At 48.9% G+C, this 18,436-nt stretch overlaps 2 protein-coding genes across 2 annotated transcripts in view; both read left to right on the forward strand.

Moving 5' to 3' along the window:
• Positions 1-16,511, forward strand: part of LOC139276855 (uncharacterized) — a 41,325-nt gene extending 24,814 nt beyond the window's left edge. The window contains exons 3-4 of the mRNA XM_070894853.1: positions 16,365-16,415; positions 16,504-16,511. Of these exons, the coding sequence (XP_070750954.1) occupies positions 16,365-16,415; positions 16,504-16,511 (59 nt within the window). The remainder of the gene's footprint in view (positions 1-16,364; positions 16,416-16,503) is intronic.
• Positions 16,502-18,436, forward strand: part of LOC139277448 (myosin light chain kinase family member 4-like) — a 176,667-nt gene continuing 174,732 nt past the window's right edge. Inside the window, exon 1 of the mRNA XM_070895919.1 lies at positions 16,502-16,860. Coding sequence (XP_070752020.1) covers positions 16,616-16,860 — 245 coding nt within the window. The 5' untranslated portion in view covers positions 16,502-16,615. The remainder of the gene's footprint in view (positions 16,861-18,436) is intronic.

Genomic DNA, 18,436 nt, shown 5'->3' on the forward strand with positions numbered 1-18,436 from the left:
CTCTCATTCTTCTGAACTCCAATGAGTTTCGGTCCAACCTCCTCAACCTTTCCTCATAAGTCAACCCCCTCATCTCCGGAATCAACCTAGTGAATCTTCTCTGAACAGCCTCCAATGCAAGTATATCCTTCCTTAAGTACAGAGACCAAAATTGGACACAGTACTCCAGGTCTGGCCTCACCGACACCCTGTACAGCTGTAGCAGGACTTCTCTGCTTTTATCTCTATCTCCCTTGCAATAAAGGCCAACATTCCATTTGCCTTCCTGATCAGTTGCTGTACCTGCATACTAGCGTTTTGTGTTTCATGCACAAGGACCTCCAGGTCCCTCTGTACTGCAGCACTTGCAATTTTTCTCCATTTAAATTATAATTTATTTTTTATTATTTCTGCCAAAGTGGATAACCTCACATTTTCCTGCATTATACTTCATCTGACAAATTTTTGCCCACTCACTTAGCCTATCTATAACCCTTTGCAGATTTTTTGTGTCCTCCTCACAACTTGCTTTCTCACCCATCTTTGTATCATCAGCAAACTTGACCACATTACACTTGGTCCCTTCATCCAAGTCATTAATATACATTGTAAATATTTGAGGACCCAGCACAGATCCCTGCGGCACCCCACCATTTATCCCAACTCTCTGTTTTCTGTTAGTTAGCCAATCCTCTATCCATGCTATTATACTACTCCCAACCCCATGAGCTTTTATCTTGTGCAGTAACCTTTTATGTGGCACCTTATTGAATGCTTTCTGGAAATCCAAATACACTACATCCACTGGTTCCCCCTTATCCACCCTGCTCATTACATCCTCAAAGACTTTGTTACGGACCGAGAGCTGGCAATTGGGATTAGACTGGATGACCTTTTGTTGGACGGCGCAAATATAATGGTAAGTACTGCAGCTCAGGGTGGTCGGAGGCGGGAGTTCGGGAGGCGAGCGACCTACAAGAGGCCCGTCAGTGAGCAGCGGGAATTCGTGGTCGGAGGCGGGTGTTCGGGAGGCGAAGGGCCTACAAGAGGCCCGTCAGTGAGCTGTGGGAGTTCGTGGTCGGAGGCAGGAGTTCGGGAGGCGAAGGGCCTACAAGAGGCCCGTCAGTGAGCAGCGGGAGTTCGTGGTCGGAGGCAGGTGTTCGGGAGGCGAAGGGCCTACAAGAGGCCCATCAGTGAGCAGCAGGAGTTCGTGGTCGGAGGCGGGTGTTCGGGAGGCAAAGGGCCTACAAGAGGCCCGTCAGTGAGCAGCGGGAATTCGTGGTCGGAGGCGGGTGTTCGGGAGGCGAAGGGCCTACAAGAGGCCCGTCAGTGAGCTGTGGGAGTTCGTGGTCGGAGGCAGGAGTTCGGGAGGCGAAGGGCCTACAAGAGGCCCGTCAGTGAGCAGCAGCAGTGAGGCAAAAAAGAAGTAGAAAGAAATCGAAAAGTGACGTCACAGCCAAGGGGGTAAGTGATTGGCTGGTGATTGGTAACTAGTCTTTCTTTTTCTTTTCTTTATCAGTAAGTAATCTTTAGCATTGTTGTTGCCAAATTAAGTTAATCTAAGGGTTAAGTCATGGCAGGAGAGCTCAAAAACGTGTTATGCTCCTCCTGTACTATGTGGGAAGTCAGGGACGCTTCCGGTGTCCCTGACGACTACGTGTGCGGGAAGTGTATCCGCCTCCAGCTCCTGACGGACCGCATTGCGGCACTGGAGCTGCGGGTGGATGAACTCTGGAGCATCCACCATGCTGAGAATGACGTGAATAGCATGTTTAGTGAGTTGGTCTTACCGCAGGTAAAGGGTACACAGCCAGATAGGGGATGGAAGACCAACAGGAAGAGCAGTGCAAGGAAGGTAGTGCAGGGGTCCCCTGCGGTCAGCACCCTGCAAAACAGATACACCGCTTTGGGTACTGTTGGGGGGGATGACTCATCAGGGGAGGGCAGCAGCAGCCAAGTTCATGGCACCGTGGGTGGCTCTGCTGCACAGGAGGGCAGGAAAAAGAATGGGAGAGCGATAGTGATAGGGGATTCAATTGTAAGGGGAATAGATAGACGTTTCTGCGGCCGCAACCGAGACTCCAGAATGGTAAGTTGCCTCCCTGGTGCAAGGGTCAAGGATGTCTCGGAGTGGGTGCAGGACATTCTGAAAAGTGGGGGTGAACAGTCAGTTGTTGTGGTGCATATAGGTACCAACGATATAGGTAAAAAATGGGATGAGGTCCTACAAGACGAATTTAGGGAGCTAGGAGCTAAATTAAAAAGTAGGACCTCAAAAGTAGTAATCTCAGGATTGCTACCAGTGCCACGTGCTAGTCAGAGTATGAATCGCAGGAATAGCTCAGATGAATACGTGGCTTGAGGAGTGGTGCAGAAGGGAGGAATTCAAATTCCTGGGACATTGGAACCGGTTCTGGGGGAGGTGGGACCAGTACAAACCAGACGGTCTGCACCTGGGCAGGAACGGAACCAATGTCCAAGGGGGACTGTTTACTAGTGCTGTTGGGGAGGAGTTAAACTTTGACGGCATGAGGCGTGAATTGGCTGGAATAGACTGGCAAATGATACTTAAAGGGTCGACGGTGGATAGGCAATGGCAAACATTTAAAGATCACATGGATGAACTTCAGCAATTATACATTCCTGTCTGGAGTAAAATAAAACTGGGAAGGTGGCTCAACTATGGCTAACAAGGGAAATTAAGGATAGTGTTAAATCCAAGTAAGAGGCATATAAATTGGCCAGAAAAAGCAGCAAACCTGAGGACTGGGAGAAATTTACAATTCAGCAGAGGAGAACAAAGGGTTTAATTTAAGAGGGGGAAAATAGAGTACAAGAAGAAGCTTGCCGGGAACATAAAAACTGACTGCAAAAGCTTCTATACATATGTGAAGAGAAACATATTAGTGAAGACAAACGTAGGTCCCTTGCAGTCAGATTCAGGTGAATTTGTAATGGTGAACAAAGAAATGGCAGACCAATTGAACAAATACTTTGGTTCTGTCTTCACGAAGGAAGACACAAATAACCTTCCGGAAATACTAGGGGACCGAGGGTCTAGTGAGAAGGAGGAACTGAAGGATATCCTTATTAGGCGGGAAATTGTGTTAGGGAAACTGATGGGATTGAAGGCCGATAAATCTCTGGGGCCTAATAGTCTGCATCCCAGAGTACTTAAGGAAGTGGCCTTAGAAATAGTGGATTCATTGGTGATCATTTTCCAACAGTCTATCGACTCTGGATCAGTTCCTATGGACTGGAGAGTAACTAATGTAACACCACTTTTTAAAAAGGGAGGGAGAGAGAAAATGGGTAATTATAGACCGGTTAGCCTGACATCAGTAATGGGGAAAATGTTGGAATCAATTATTAAGGACGAAATAGCAGCGCATTTGGAAAGCAGTGACAGGATCGGTCCAAATCAGCATGGATTTATGAAGGGGAATTCATGCTTGACAAATCTTCTGGAATTTTTTGAGGATGTAACTAGTAGAGTGGACAAGGGAGAACCAGTGGATGTGATGCATTTGGACTTTCAAAAGGCTTTTGACAAGGTTCCACACAAGAGATTGGTGTGCAAAATCAAAGCACATGGTATTGGGGGTAATATACTGATGTGGATAGAGAACTGGTTGGCAGACAGGAAGTAGAGAGTTGGGATAAATGGGTCCTTTTCAGAATGGCAGGCAGTGACTAGTGGAGTGCCGCAGGGCTCAGTGCTGGGACCCCAGCTCTTTATAATATACATCAATGATTTGGATGAATGAATTGAGTGTAATATCTCCAAGTTTGCAGATGACACTAAACTGGGTGGCGGTGTGAGCTGTGAGGAGGACGCTAAGAGGCTGCAGGGTGACTTGGACAGGTTAGGTGAGTGGGCAAATGCATGGCAGATGCAGTATAATGTGGATAAATGTGAGGTTATCCACTTTGAGGGCAAAAACACGAAGACAGAATATTATCTGAATGGCGGCAGATTAGGAAAAGGGGAGGTGCAACGAGACCTGGGTGTCATGGTTCATCAGTCTTTGAAAGTTGCCACACAGGTACAGCAGGCGGTGAAGAAAGCAAATGGTATGTTGGCCTTCATGGCGAGGGGATTTGAGTATAGGAGCAGGGAGGTCTTACTACAGTTGTACAGGGCCTTGGTGAGGCCTCACCTGGAATATTGTGTTCAGTTTTGGTCTCCTAATCTGAGGAAGGAGGTTCTTGCTATTGAAGGAGTGCAGCGAAGGTTCACCAGACTGATTCCCGGTTTGGCTGGACTGACATATGAGGAGAGACTGGATCGACTGGGCCTTTATTCACTGGAGTTTAGAAGGATGAGAGGGGATCTCATAGAAACTTATAAAATTTTGACGGGACTGGACAAGTTAGATGCGGGAAGAATGTTCCCGATGTTGGGGAAGTCCAGAACCAGGGGACACAATCTTAGGATAAGGGCTAGGCCATTTAAGACTGAAATCAGGAGAAACTTCTTCACTCAGAGATTTTTTAACCTGTGGAATTCCCTGCCGCAGAGAGTTGTTGATGCCAGTTCATTGGATATATTCAAGAGGGAGTTAGATATGGCTCTTACGGCTAAAGGGATCAAGGGATATGGAGAGAATGCAGGAAAGGGGTACTGAGGGAATGATCAGCCATGGTCTTGTTGAATGGTGGTGCCGGCTCGAAGGCCCGAATGGCCTACTCCTGCACCTATTTTCTATGTTTCTATGATCTCCTGGACTAGTATTGATTTTTTTCCCCTAAATTGGCCTGGGTTTTTATCTGGTTTTTGCCTCTCCCAGGAGATCACATGGCTCCGGTTGGGGTGTAGTGTAGAATGTTTCAGTATAAGGGGTGTCACAGTTCTGTGAGGCCGACTGTTTGAGTTGGGTGCTCTTTGCCTTTCCATCATTGTTCATAGGTTTATATGTAACCTTTAGGGCTGCTGACCAAGGGCCGTGCGGCTCTTTGTTGGCCGGTGCGGACACTGTGGTGTATGTAGGCACCTTTAGTAATGACTCCACGAGGCAGGGTATGATACTTAAACTCTGCAGACTTGTAGTCCTTTATTAGCAACTCCGGAGTGCAAACAACAAACTGTGTGTTCCTTTTTATACTGGATTACCTGCCGTGTGCCGGCAACCCCTGGGTCTCCAGCAACAGCACCCTCCAGTTTACCGGTAAGGTTTGTACAGTATAAGGGTATATTCAATGTTGCATACAGTGTTACAGACATCACACAGTAAACAGGCATGCATACACAACAATACTCCCCCCTGAGCATTTTTCATATCCTTATTGTCATGACCAGGGGAGGTGATCAGTGGTGGGCTATGGGAGGTTGTGGTGAGTGTTGTGTGGTTGCCAGGTGTGACCCCTGTGCTTGAGGCTGGCCTCGTACGTTTGCTCTCCCTCACACACAAACCAAGCGAGTGGCACTGTTGTGGGATCCCTCGGGGAGGTAGCCACGGCAGCAGTGGGTGGTGTGTATACACTGTGATATGGGTAGTTGTGGGGTGGTGGGCAGGGCCACAAGACTGGGTGGGCTCCTTGTCCACCAATGGGGATGAGGGTAAGGTATTCCCAGGGTTTGCCAGGGATGCTTCTGGTGTTGGCCCTGGTGGCCAGGGGCTGTAGGGCTGGTCTGGTGCAGGTTGCCATTGGTGGTGGCTGGGCTGCCCATTGACCACTGTCCCTGTAGTGGGTCTGCTCCCACTGCATGTATGTTTGTCCTGCAAGGGGCATCACATTCATTCCAAAGGTCCAGGCTACATGGTCAGGTAGCCTGCTGGACCTGGGGGTCTCCCACAGGGGGATTCCATTGGCATCAGCATGGTCCCTGTAGGACCCAATGTCCTTTGGCAGTGTCCTACCGGTATACATGACACCTTGGCTTTGATCACACATAGTCAAGCCTGCATTACACATTCTAGTATTTGCATCACTTTTGGGTGTCCTGGTTTCAACAGACATGGTTACATTAGGCATTTCACATTCTTTATCATTATTGTTAAGCATAATAAACTTGTTCTCAACCTTACTGACAACTGCATTCATCTCATTAGTCACATTAATTAAACCAGCATCACAATTCATGGTTACATTGCATACATTTTCATACTTGCACCCTTTAATTGCATCTTTAGCTTTAAAGTCCGTGTTCTCAAACAGTTGGAACTTCCCCTTAAATTTTTTATGTTACCAGTCTCCTTTAAGGAAACTTTCAAATCCGATTGGCCATTCGATGTCACATGATGCTCCCCCATGTTGACTCGCATTTTGAATGCAGGTCTGCTGCTCACCAAGTAGCAGCCATTTTGTGATGCTCCTTTCTTCCACGTTCTTGTGGTCTTGTTGCAGACAGCTTGTGGTGGTATTTTCTTCCACATGCTTGTGGTGCTGCAGTCATTCTGTGGTCTTGCTGCAGGTAGGCTGTGGTGGTCTTTTCTTGCACAGCACCACTTCGCCTGATGTGGACCCGGTTCATCCAATTCCTGCCCAGCAGCGTGGGACCATCGCCAGCTACAATCCACAGGGGGAGTTTGCTCAACACGCCGTCCTGGGAGACCTGGACATCTGCACTGCCAACGATTTGGATTTTACCTTTGGTGTAGGTGAGCAGCTTTGCCTGGACAGGAGACAGTTTTGGTCGAGTGGCAGGATTCCTCCAAATTTTTTCAAAGGTCTTTTGGCTCATCACAGACTGGCTCACCCCTGTGTCGATCTCCATGGAGACTGGGACCCCATCGATGTCCACTTCCATCATCTACGGAGAACTTCCGGTGGAGCAGGTAAAGATTCCATACTCTTCTTCCAGGGTTTGAGCAGCTTCATCTTCATCTGTGTCGGAGCCCCGGTGATTAGCCAACTCATCAGAGACACAGTGAGCACAGCCCTTTCTGCACATTCTCCGAAGGTGCCCTTTTTCTTTGCAGCCTTTGCATGCATAGTCTTTGTAGCGGCACTGGTGGGCCCTGTGGTTTCCTCCACAGAGCCAGCACGGGGCCATCCGGTTTGCCCCATGTGGCGAGTCCTGGGTCAGTATTCGCCTGAGTCGCTGGCCGAAACCATGTAGGCCTGGCTCACTTGAATTGCCTTCTATAAGGTAACCGTAATGTTAGCCGAGAGCAATTTGTGTAGGAGGCCTTCGTGGCCGATTCCGATGACAAATATGTCCCTTAGTGCTTCATTAAAGCGGTCGCCAAACTCACATGGTGCAGCTAGTCTTCTTAAGTATGCAGCATACTTGGCAATTTCTTGGCCCTCAGGTCGCCGGTAAGTGTAGAACCGGTGCCTGGCTGTGAGGATGCTTTCTTTCGGTTTTAGTTGTTCCTGTATGATTGTTACAAGTTCCTCATAGCTCTTGGTGGTTGTCTTCTCCGGGGCTAGTAAGTTCCCGACGAAGTCCCTGACGAGACCATAGATGGTGGGCCACAACTGCTAAGCAGCATGGCCCTGCGTTTGTTCGGTAGTCGGTGTGTCCCCGTCCAGGTCATTGGCTATGAAGAAGTGTTCCAATCTTTCCACAAAAGCATCCCAATCCTCCCCCTCTGTAAATTGCTGAAAGTTGCTGAGGTTAGACATGTTGAGCGTGTAGTTCGTGATCCTGTATTCCCGTCGCCAGTTGTAGTGTATGTAGGCACCTTTAGTAATGACTCCACGAGGCAGGGTATGATACTTAAACTGTGTAGACATGTAGTCCTTTATTAGCAACTCCTGAGTGCCAACAACAAGCTGTTTGTTCCTTTTTATACTGGGTTACCTGCCGTGTGCCGGCAACCCCTGGGTCTCCAGCAACAGCACCCTCTAGTGTACCGGTAAGGTGTGTACAGTACAAAGGTACATTCAATGTTGCTTACAGTGTTACAGACATCACACAGTAAAAAGGCATGCATACACAACAGACACGATGGGCCGAAATGGCCGCCTTCTGCGCTTTAAATTTCTATGTTTCTATAAAACCATGCTGACTCTGCTTGATCGAATTATGCTTTTTCAAATGTCCCGCTACTGCTTCCTTAATAAAAAGCATTTTCCCAACCTCAGATGTTAGGCTAACTGGTCTATAGTTTTGTGCTTTTTGTCTGCCTCCTTTTTTAAATAGGGGCGTTATATTTGCAGTTTTCCAATCTGCTGGGACCTCTCCAGAATCCAGGGAATTTTGGTAGATTACAACCAATGCATCCACGATCTCTGCAGCCACTTCTCTTAAGACCCTAGGATGCAGGCCATCAGGTCCAGGGGACTTGTCCGCCTTTAGTCTCATTATTTTACCGAGTACTCATCATAGGCAGTGTCTCGGAATCGAGGAAGACTTGCTTCCACTCTTAGAATGAGTCCTTAGGTGACTGAACAGCCCAATACGAGAACCACAGTCTGTCACAGGTGGGACAGATAGTCGTTGAGGGAAGGGTGGGTGGGACAGATTTGCCGCACGCTCCTTCCGTTGCCTGCGCTTGGTTTCTCCATGCTCTCGGCGATGAGACTCTTGTTTTACCGAGTACTATTTCATTAGTGATAGTGATTGTATCAAGTTCGTCCCTACCTATAGCCCCTTGATTATCCACGAGTGGGATGTTTTTAGTGTCTTCTACCGTGAAGACCGATACAAAATATTTGTTCGACCTCTCTGCCATTTCCCTGTTACCCATTATTAATTCCCCAGTCTCATCCTCTACGGGACCAACATTTACTTTAGCCACTCTTTTCCTTTCTATGTACCTGTAGAAACTCTTGCTATCTGTTTTTATATTTCGTGCTAGTTTACTTTCATAATCTATCTGCCCTCTCAATCATTTTTTAGTCGTTCTCTGTTGGCTTTTGAAAATTACCCAATCCTCGTTAATTTTGGTGAGTCCCCGTCCCTGATTGAATATTAGTTTATTGGGATGTCCGGCACGCTATCCTCTTCCTCTGCTGTACATACTGACACAAAGTCATTATTCAACATGTCCACCATTCCCTTATCATTGACAATATCGCCGCTTTCGGTTTTTAAGGGACCCACATTGCTCCTAACCCCACCCTCTTGTTCTAATAAAATTGTAAAAACATTTGTGTTGATTTTGATATCCCTTGCAAGTTTCTTCACACATTCCCTCTTGCTGTCTGTTTTGTCACCTACTGTTGTTCTCTGTATCTCTCTCAATTGCCAGGATCGCTGCTAGTTTTTGCATCTTTGGATGCTCTGACATTTAATTTTATGTTGTCCCTCGCCTCTTTTGTTGTCCATGGCTTTTGTTTGGCAAGTGGATCTGGTGTCCCTCAGGGGTATGAACTGGTTCTGTATCACATTATTTTCTTTTTGAGCACCTCCTTGAGAGGCAAAATAATAAAGGCTCGATCTAGAGTGTAGTTTGTGAATGATGTATAGACACAGCTCTCCTTGTCTCGGTCCGGAGATATGGGATTGAGCACAGTCTTCTTCCCATTGTGTGGACGATACACTTCCACACCGACCCACTCAAAGGGCATCTGTCAGACCCGTCCTGTTTATAGATCTGCACCTGCTGCTGGGACTGGTTAGAAATTCCTCAGCCAGACTTGCAGTGTCATTCACAAAACAACAGACTGAACTAATCGCCGTGTCTGTCTCTCTGTCTCGGCGTTTCAAACTCTTACAATAAGGATGTTTCCTCCAGTTGAATAGGCACTATTGATTCTGTCATGTAGGGCTAGAACCTCCACATTTTTTGACTGCTTAACGCCCACTTAACACCCATTTTACTGCTGAAATGACATATAACGCCCATATATCACCCATTCTGGCACAAAATGGAAACTGATGGGCTTTTTTAGGAGACTTATTGCTGAGCGTTATTTTCCCAATGGGCTTAACGGCGAGAACAAATATCACCACCCGCCCACTTTTTGGAGGCGGAATCAGCAGAAAGGGCGAATTCAATGGCCATAATATCGCCCAGCATTACTTTCCGCATGGGTTTAACGCTGAGATTCAATAATAACGCCCGGCCACTGTTTTTTGTCACAAAGAGCATATTTACCCAAACTAGCAGCCATGGAGATCGTCCAGTGTCAATTTCACCACCTCGCACACAATATCGCCCGCTCAAAAAGCTGCCCACAAAAAGTGGAACTGTTCTGAACGGACGCCAGCGGTGTGGCTGGCATTTGTTAAATCCTACTCTTACGTGAGGAGCTGATATTGGAAAGATTTGCCTGAAAGAGCGCTGATGTGAGTGACAACACTGACACACTGTTGTGTGTGTGCAGCTCAGACATCAATGGTGCCCATCACCTTGGTGCCCGTTAAAGTTTACGTTGATTGATCTTAAGTTGTATTTAGCCCTTTCGTGTTAAGGAATCACCAGCTATCTGAGACAATGCACAACAAGGTTATGTTAAATAACAAAAGTTTACTGCCAACATTGGTCTGAAATCATAAATAACACAGCCAATAACACCCAACCCCTGCCAACACTCTGCTTTTTTCACCATTGACATCAATCACATGTTCAACATGTCCAGCAACACAGAATACAAAGGCAAAGCAGGAGCGTGGTCCCCAGCCCCCATACATTGCAACAAATTTCATACACCCAGATGGAGATATAACACAGCCATCACCTGCGCCCCTCCCCTCTCTCCTTCTCCCCACTTCTATCACTTCCCCTCGTCGCTCCACAGCGCCTGGCCGAGGAGCTCCTCAGGCGGTGCCTCATTGGAGGGGATGAAGGCAGATGCGGTGGTTGCATGGGTACGGGAGCGGGGGGGTGCCGTGGGGGCAACATTCTCTGATGCAGAAGCAGGATCTTGGTCCTTGCTCTCATCTGTCATTAGCAGAGGCAGTGCAGGACCTAGGGGTGGAGTGCCGCGCTCGGGGACCACTGGGAGGCCTGTGCCAGCAGTGTTCCTGGCTATCGCATCCAGGGCCTCTGCCATCCGCGGAATGTACTTGGTCATGGTGGCCAGCTGTCGGGATATGCCCCCCCAAAGCTTCGATGAGCTGGTCATCAATGTCTACAGTCCTCCTAGACAACTGTACCATCTCTCCGCTGTCAAGGCACGCTTGTGGTACAGATCTGCTGCATCCACGAGACCTCCACGGGGTCGGCGCCGTCCTGGGGACAAATGAGGAACCCTATGGAGAGGTGCTTGGGGCCAGCACCTCCATAGTGGAGGCAGGAATGACTGGAGGACCATTCGATGGCCTTGGGGTGGAATGGGTTCTGGAGCGTGGCGATGCAGGTTCTTCAAAGTCTGTGCTCTCATCTGTGGAGAACAGACCCAGCGGATTGACGGGCGACAATCGGAGCTCCTCAGCACCAGATGTAGTAGGATCGTCCACCGACTCCTGCCCCGCGCCCCCACCTTCTGGCCTCTGTGGCCTTGCCTGGGGCAGCGCTGCTGGCTGAGCTGCAAGACACAAATGAGGTTAGAGGAGAAGGGGGTGCTAGGGTGACAAGGTGAGTCCAGCGCTACACACAGCATATGCATAACAAAAGCACCACAGCTCTCAAAATCATCACAGACATCACATTTCATGACCATCAACACATTAGCCCTGAAATTCTGATGTCCCGGATCCGTAAGAAGTTCCTACAGACCGAGGAAGGCATCGGAAAAGCCAGTTTCCAACGCGCAATGCGCTTGGGCTGGAAATCAACATTTCCCATCTGTCAGGTTTTTGGTCTTGACAAATCTCGCGCAAATCGGGAGCGAGGACACTTGCACGATAAGATTTCCGATATTTACGAATATCTTGCCCTGCAAATGTCCTTTAAAGTCCTGCGCCTGGAAAAGCAGGCATGTCCCTACTGTTACAGGCGCAAGTGGTTAAAAATATACATACAAAAAAATATAAAGTTATAAAAGCACTTTTTATGTTTAAAAAGCCTCCCCATTACAGTAAGTTTATATTAAGTGTTAATAAAAAAAATGTTTTAAGTCGGGATACTTTTTTCATAACAACTTAAATTTAAATGCATGTTAATTGCATACTTTATTTTCTATTTTTTATGAGTTCTTAAGTGTTTGGGGGGTTTTCTCATTCATAGCAATAGGAGTTCGGTACTTACAGAACTCCTATTGCTATGAATGAGAAACTATACTGTACCTGATTGGCTGCTGTCACTAGGTCCCGGCCTGCGCACGTCCCCACGTGCACGAGCTGTGCACGCAGTCACCTCTGGGCCTCAGGCTCGGAAGTTCAGACAGTCGCAGTAGCAGTAGGTCAGTGCATATCTTATTGTTTTTTTTCGGTCATTTCCCCGCAGGAAGAGGTCGAACGGAATTCCAGGGCCAATGTGCATTGCAACGATTTTCATTAGGCCAGCATTATTTCTATGACACTTTTAGAAATCATCTATCATATATGATTGGTCGGATATGAGTTGGTGTGGCATCTGCGCAACCCACGGACTCTGCCCAACCCGCCCAACCCATAGATACTCCCGAACCCACAGACTCTTCCCAACCCTTAGACTATGCCCAACCCATCGACTCTGCCCAGCACATAGACACAGCCCAACCATTAGATACTGCACAACCCACAGCCTCTCGCCAACCCACAGTCTCTCGCCAACCCATAGACGCTGCCCAATTCATAGAATCTATCCAGTTTATTGGTCTGCCTAACGCATCAATTAACTTGAGGGAAAACTGCAAGATTCTCTCTGATCCACGAAGATGATCAATATTAGCTCATCTGGCCTAATAACCCACATTGAAGTATTCTAACTGACCATTCTACAGAGAACATTACCTTCCACATACAGAGACCATCCTATTCCAGAGTATATGGCTGTGTGATTATCTATTTTGAACCTTGCCTTGAGATCTCTGATCCCATTCATGACTAGATAGTTATCCAGTTATTGTTTAAAGGAGCTTCAGACTGCGTCTGTGACCCCTCCCATTCAATTCTAGACCGTGACCTTTCCCATTCACTCCAAAACCGTGACCCCCCCCCATTCAGACCGTGACGATGACCCCTCCCATTCAATCCTAAACCGTGACCCCTCCCATTCAGACCGTGACCGTGACCCCTCCCATTCAGACCGTGACCATGACCCCTCCCATTCAGACTGTGATCCCTCCCATTCAGTCTGTGACCATGACCCCTCCCATTCAGACCGTGACCCCTCCCATTCAGTCTGTGACCATGACCCCTCCCATTCAGACCGTGACCCCTCCCATTCAGACCATGACCCCTCCCATTCAGACCGTGACCCCTCCCATTCAGTCCGTGGCCGTGACCCCTCCCATTCAGTCCGTGACCATGACCCCTCCCATTCAGACCGTGACCCCTCCCATTCAGTCCGTGACCATGACCCCTCCCATTCAGACCGTGACCCCTCCCATTCAGACCTGGACCATGACCCTTCCCATTTGGACCGGGTTCATGTTAACTCACAATTTTCTGAAAATATCTCTCCATCATTTGAAGATCTAATTCCTAGCATCATCTCGCTGCCTTTTTCCACGCCCTCCAATTATGTTTGAGAGTGTGTACAAGTCTCCTGCCTCTAGCCAACCCAACCCTTTGGCAGCTGGGTCAGAAATGGAACTCCCAGTTTGGATGAGGATGCACATGTGTACATGTGTGAAGCCGGAATGATTACTCCAGGCACCAAGGTGGTTGGATGGATGTCCAAGCCCGTCTCAAATATTTCCTGCTCACTCCGGCAGGGGTGAACATAAGAACATAAGAACATGAGACTTAGGAACAGGAGTGGGCCATCTAACCCCTCGAGCCTGCTCCGCCATTCAACAAGATCATGGCTGATCTGGCCGTGGACTCAGCTCCACTTACCCGCCCACTCCCCATAACCCTTAATTCCCTTATTGGTTAAAAATCTATCTGTGACTTGAATACATTCAATGAGCTAGCCTCAACTGCTTCCTTGGGCAGAGAATTCCACAGATTCACAACCCTCTGGGAGAAAAAATTCCTTCTCAACTCGGTTTTAAATTGGCTCCCCCATATTTTGAGGCTGTGCCCCCTAGTTCTAGTCTCCCTGACCAGTGGAAACAACCTCTCTGCCTCTATCTTGTCTACCCCTTTCATTATTTTAAATGTTTCGATAAGATCACCCCTCATCCTTCTGAACTCCAACGAGTAAAGACCCAGTCTACTCAATCTATCATCATAAGGTAACCCCCTCATCTCCGGAATCAGCCGAGTGAATCGTCTCTGTACCCCTTCCAAAGCCAGTATATCCTTCCTTAAGTAAGGTGACCAAAACTGCACGCAGTACTCCAGGTGCGGTCTTATACAGTTGCAGAAGGACCTCCCTGCTTTTGTATTCCATCCCTCTCGCAATGAAGGCCAACATTCCATTCGCCTTCCTGATTACCTGCTGCACCTGCAAACTAACTTTTTGGGATTCATGCACAAGGAGGCACCGGAGGGACTGGAGTGCATCATCACGCCCGGCAACCAAATTTTAATTTGATTTTACGTTTTAAAGTTTAATTTGTTTTAATTGCCGGTGCTTTTAGTGTCCCCCTCTCCTTTTATAGGGGGCACTGGGGAAAATTGTGATTCTAGTGCCCAAAAAAAAAAACACAAAAAAAAAAAAAGGGCCTTGTAAATGTCTGGAGTGTCACCCAGGTCGGGTGGCACCGTTTAATGTCTTTATGTTTTGCAGGTAAACTCAAAAGAGTTTCATGCACAAGGAGGCACCGGAGGGACTGGAGTGCATCATCACGCCCGGCAACCAAATTTTAATTTGATTTTACGTTTTTAAGTTTAATTTGTTTTAATTGCCGGTGCTTTTAGTGTCCCCCTTCCCTTTTATAGGGGGCACTGGGGAAAAATGTGATTTTAGTGCCCAAAAAAAAAACCAAAAAAAAGAAAAACACAAAAGAAAACCCACAAAAAAGGAAAAAAAAAAGGGGCCTAGTAAATGTCTGCTGTGTCATCCAGGGCGGGTAGCACGGTATAATGTTTTTTGTTTTACAGGTAGACTCTAAAAGAGTTTCATGCACAAGGACCCCCAGGTCCCTCTGCACCGCAGCATGTTGTAATTTCTCCCCATTCAAATAATATTCCCTTTTACTGTTTTTTTTCCCCCAAGGTGGATGACCTCACACTTTCCAACATTGTATTCCATCTGCCAAACCTTCACCCACTCGCTTAACCTATCCAAATCTCTTTTCAGCCTCTCTGCGTCCTCCACACAACCCGCTTTCCGACTAATCTTAATGCCATCTGCAAATTTTGTTACACTACACTCTGTCTCCTCTTCCAGGTCATCTATGTATATTGTAAACAGTTGTAGTCCCAGGACCGATCCCTGTGGCACACCACTAACCACCGATTTCCAACCCGATAAGGACCCATTTATCCCGACTCTCTGCTTTCTGTTCGGCAGCCAATTCTCTATCCATGCTAATACATTTCCACTGACTCTGCGTACCTTTATCTTCTGCAGTGGCTCTTCTGTGTCCACTTGAGCTGCGGTGGATGAGGAAGGAGACCATTTTGCCATCACCTACTCAGGCTGTGAGGTTGGTGTATTGGTAGCCCGGGAACCCGAGCCTGCACTCGCCCCAAATGTTACATGTCGGGCACTGGGAGGGTGAAGGGCACAGACTATATGAGTTGGGCCTCATGTCATTCTTGAACTTGCACAGTGAGGGTGTGAGCAAAGCATTAACTAGGCTTCAACAAGATTTCAGATTCAAATTTATCCCCCCGCTCCGCCCCCACCCCCCCCTCCCACACTATCATGGAGATGTGAAATAAATCTCCATTAGGATCAGCTAATATTGGCTCAATTAATAGCCCTACAATGCTGGTTCAGAGTGGTTTTCAGGTCATAGGGATCAATGCAGATTCTCAGTGTTCTCCTGGAATCCATGGCAATGGCCGGGCCAATTGGGGATGTTCAATGTATGATGTAAGATTGGGAATTCCTGATTCACCTTGGGGAGAAAACTTGCCGATCTGTCCCTGAGCAGTTCACCATTGAGTGAATTGTGTGGGATGTGATGTGGCGAAAGGAAAGATCGGATGGTCATTGCTTGATCCACACTTCCTTAGTTTGTGACTGGGTAGTCTCCCGAGTGGCGGCCCTAACATTCTCGACGATTTGGCGGAAACCCCCGATAGAAGCCGAGGTTATGGCGGTGTTATCAGGAGAATCCTGAAGGAAATTCCCAGCCTATGTTCCTAAGCCTTAGCTTCATGTCAAATGAGAAATCAGATCATCAGTAAGACTCTCTGCTTCTCGAAAGACTCATATACCAGAGTCAGAGGGGCAAGACTAGACCCAGAGCTTCAGCTCATGAGCTTAGCTCTTCAAATGCTTTGAAATTCACAGTTCCCTGAACCTATCGAAGCTCAGCGTGCTTACACTCCCAGACCGGCACTGGGGGTCCGCGAGTGAGCAGAGCGTTTTAATGCCCCATCTTGTGTCTTTCCAATGCAGATACATTGACTGAAAAGGAGACCCTACAACCAACCCCTGCATCAGGACAAGGTGAGAGTGAAGAGATAGACCATTTGACAGAGCGGACTGACACGATCGCTGTGCAGGAGGTCACAGGAAGCAAAGAGGCCGCACTGAGCCATGTAGCAGTGGTCACATCTGGCCCAGAGGAGTGGAATGGTCAGCAGTCGGGTGGTGTACAGGCAGTTCATGTTCCGGCCGACCCCGGAGTCAGCAGTACACAGAGCCTCATGGACATGGAATTGAATGTGGCCGGGGAGCTGAGAGAGGAGAGGTACCTGGGCCCAGCCACGGTCAACGAGCAGCTCGAAAGGGTGGCCGCAGAATCAGAAGGAAAGGAAGAACTGGGACTGGGTGACGGAGGTCTGGCAGGAGATGGATGTATCACAGGCGGAAGCCTGGGATGGATCTCGACACTAACGGTCTCAGCATCATCCTTACAGCATGGCAGCAACTGCTCTGCATCAACCCACAGGTAACTCTCAGCTTCAGACCAACCCCTGCTATGGGGGGGGGAAGGCTGGAAAACAAGGGTCTGGGGAGGGGGGGTTGCTCAGGCTGGGGCTGGGAAACAGGGTGTTGGCGGGGGGGGGTCTGGGAAACAGGAGGACCGGGGGTGGGGGGTAGTGGTGGACCGAGGGGGCAGGGACCGGGGGGTGGGGTTAGGCAGCAGGGTGACTGTGGGTACCGGCGGGGGGACTGGGGAGGAGGGGTGCTCAGGCTGGGGCTGGGAAACAGGGTGTTGGCGGGGGAGGGGGGGTGGTCTGGGAAACAGGAGGACCGGGGGTGGGGGGGAGTGGTGGACCGGGGGGGGGGCAGGGATGGGGGGAAGGAGGACTGGAGGGGGGCAGGGACTGGGGGGTGGGGGGGGTGGTTAGGCAGCAGGGTAACTGTGGGTACAGGCGGGGGGACTGGGGAGGGGGTACCAGGGGAGGGACCGGGGGGTGGGGGGGTGGTGGCGGGCTAGTTCTGGACTCGCCCACAAATGGAAACATCTTCTCTACGTCTACCCTATAAAATAATTTTTGACTATAAGGTCACCCCTCAGTTTTCTCTTTCTGGAGAAAAGCGCCCCCCGCTTGTTCAGCCTTTCCTGGTGGGTATAACCTCTCTGTTCTGGTATATCCCAGTAAACCTTTCTTGCCCCTTCTCCAGTGCCTCTATATCCTGTTTATACTACAGACACCAGAACTGTTCACAGTACTCCAAGGTTTGATACAAGTTTACAATAACTTCTCTGCTTTTCAATTCTGTCCCTCTAGAAATAAACCCCAATGTTTATTGACCTGTGTCGCTACTTTTAGTGATGTGTATCTGTCCCCCCAGATCCCTCTGCACCTCCTCCCCAGTTAGGCACTGATTATCCCAGAATGTGGGGCCCCTTATTCTTCCGACCACAATGACCACCTCACACTTGTCTATATTGACGTTCATTTGTCAATTACCCATTCTGCAATTTTATTAATGTCTTCCTTGTATCGTATCGCAGTCCTGCTCTGTATTAACTATCCGCCAACTTGGTGTCATCCGCAAATTCTGAAATTGTATTTTCAATTCCCGAGTTCAAATCAATAATGTAAATGGTGATCAACAGTGGTCCCAGCACCGACCGATCCTGTGGGGATCCCAGCACCGCTCCTGTGGGAGGTCCCAGCACCGACCGATTCTGTGGGGGGTCCCAGCACCGACCGATCCTGTGGGGGGTCCCAGAACCGACTGATCCTGTGCGGGTCCCAGCACCGCTCCTGTGGGGGGTCCTAGCACCGACCGATCCTGTGGGGGGTCCCAGCACCGACCGATCCTGTGGGAGGTCCCAGCACCAACCGATTCTGTGGGGGGTCCCAGCACCGACCGATCCTGTGGGGGGTCCCAGCACCGATCCTGTGGGGGGTCCCAGCACCGATCCTGTGGGAGGTCCCAGCACCGACCGATTCTGTGGGGGTCCCAGCACCGATCCTGTGGGAGGTCCCAGCACCGACCGATTCTGTGGGGGGTCCCAGCACCGACCGATCCTGTGGGGGGTCCCAGCACCGACTGATCCTGTGGTGGGT

This window comes from Pristiophorus japonicus, chromosome 12 (genome assembly GCF_044704955.1).
Source record: "Pristiophorus japonicus isolate sPriJap1 chromosome 12, sPriJap1.hap1, whole genome shotgun sequence".
Taxonomy (NCBI): domain Eukaryota; kingdom Metazoa; phylum Chordata; class Chondrichthyes; family Pristiophoridae; genus Pristiophorus; species Pristiophorus japonicus.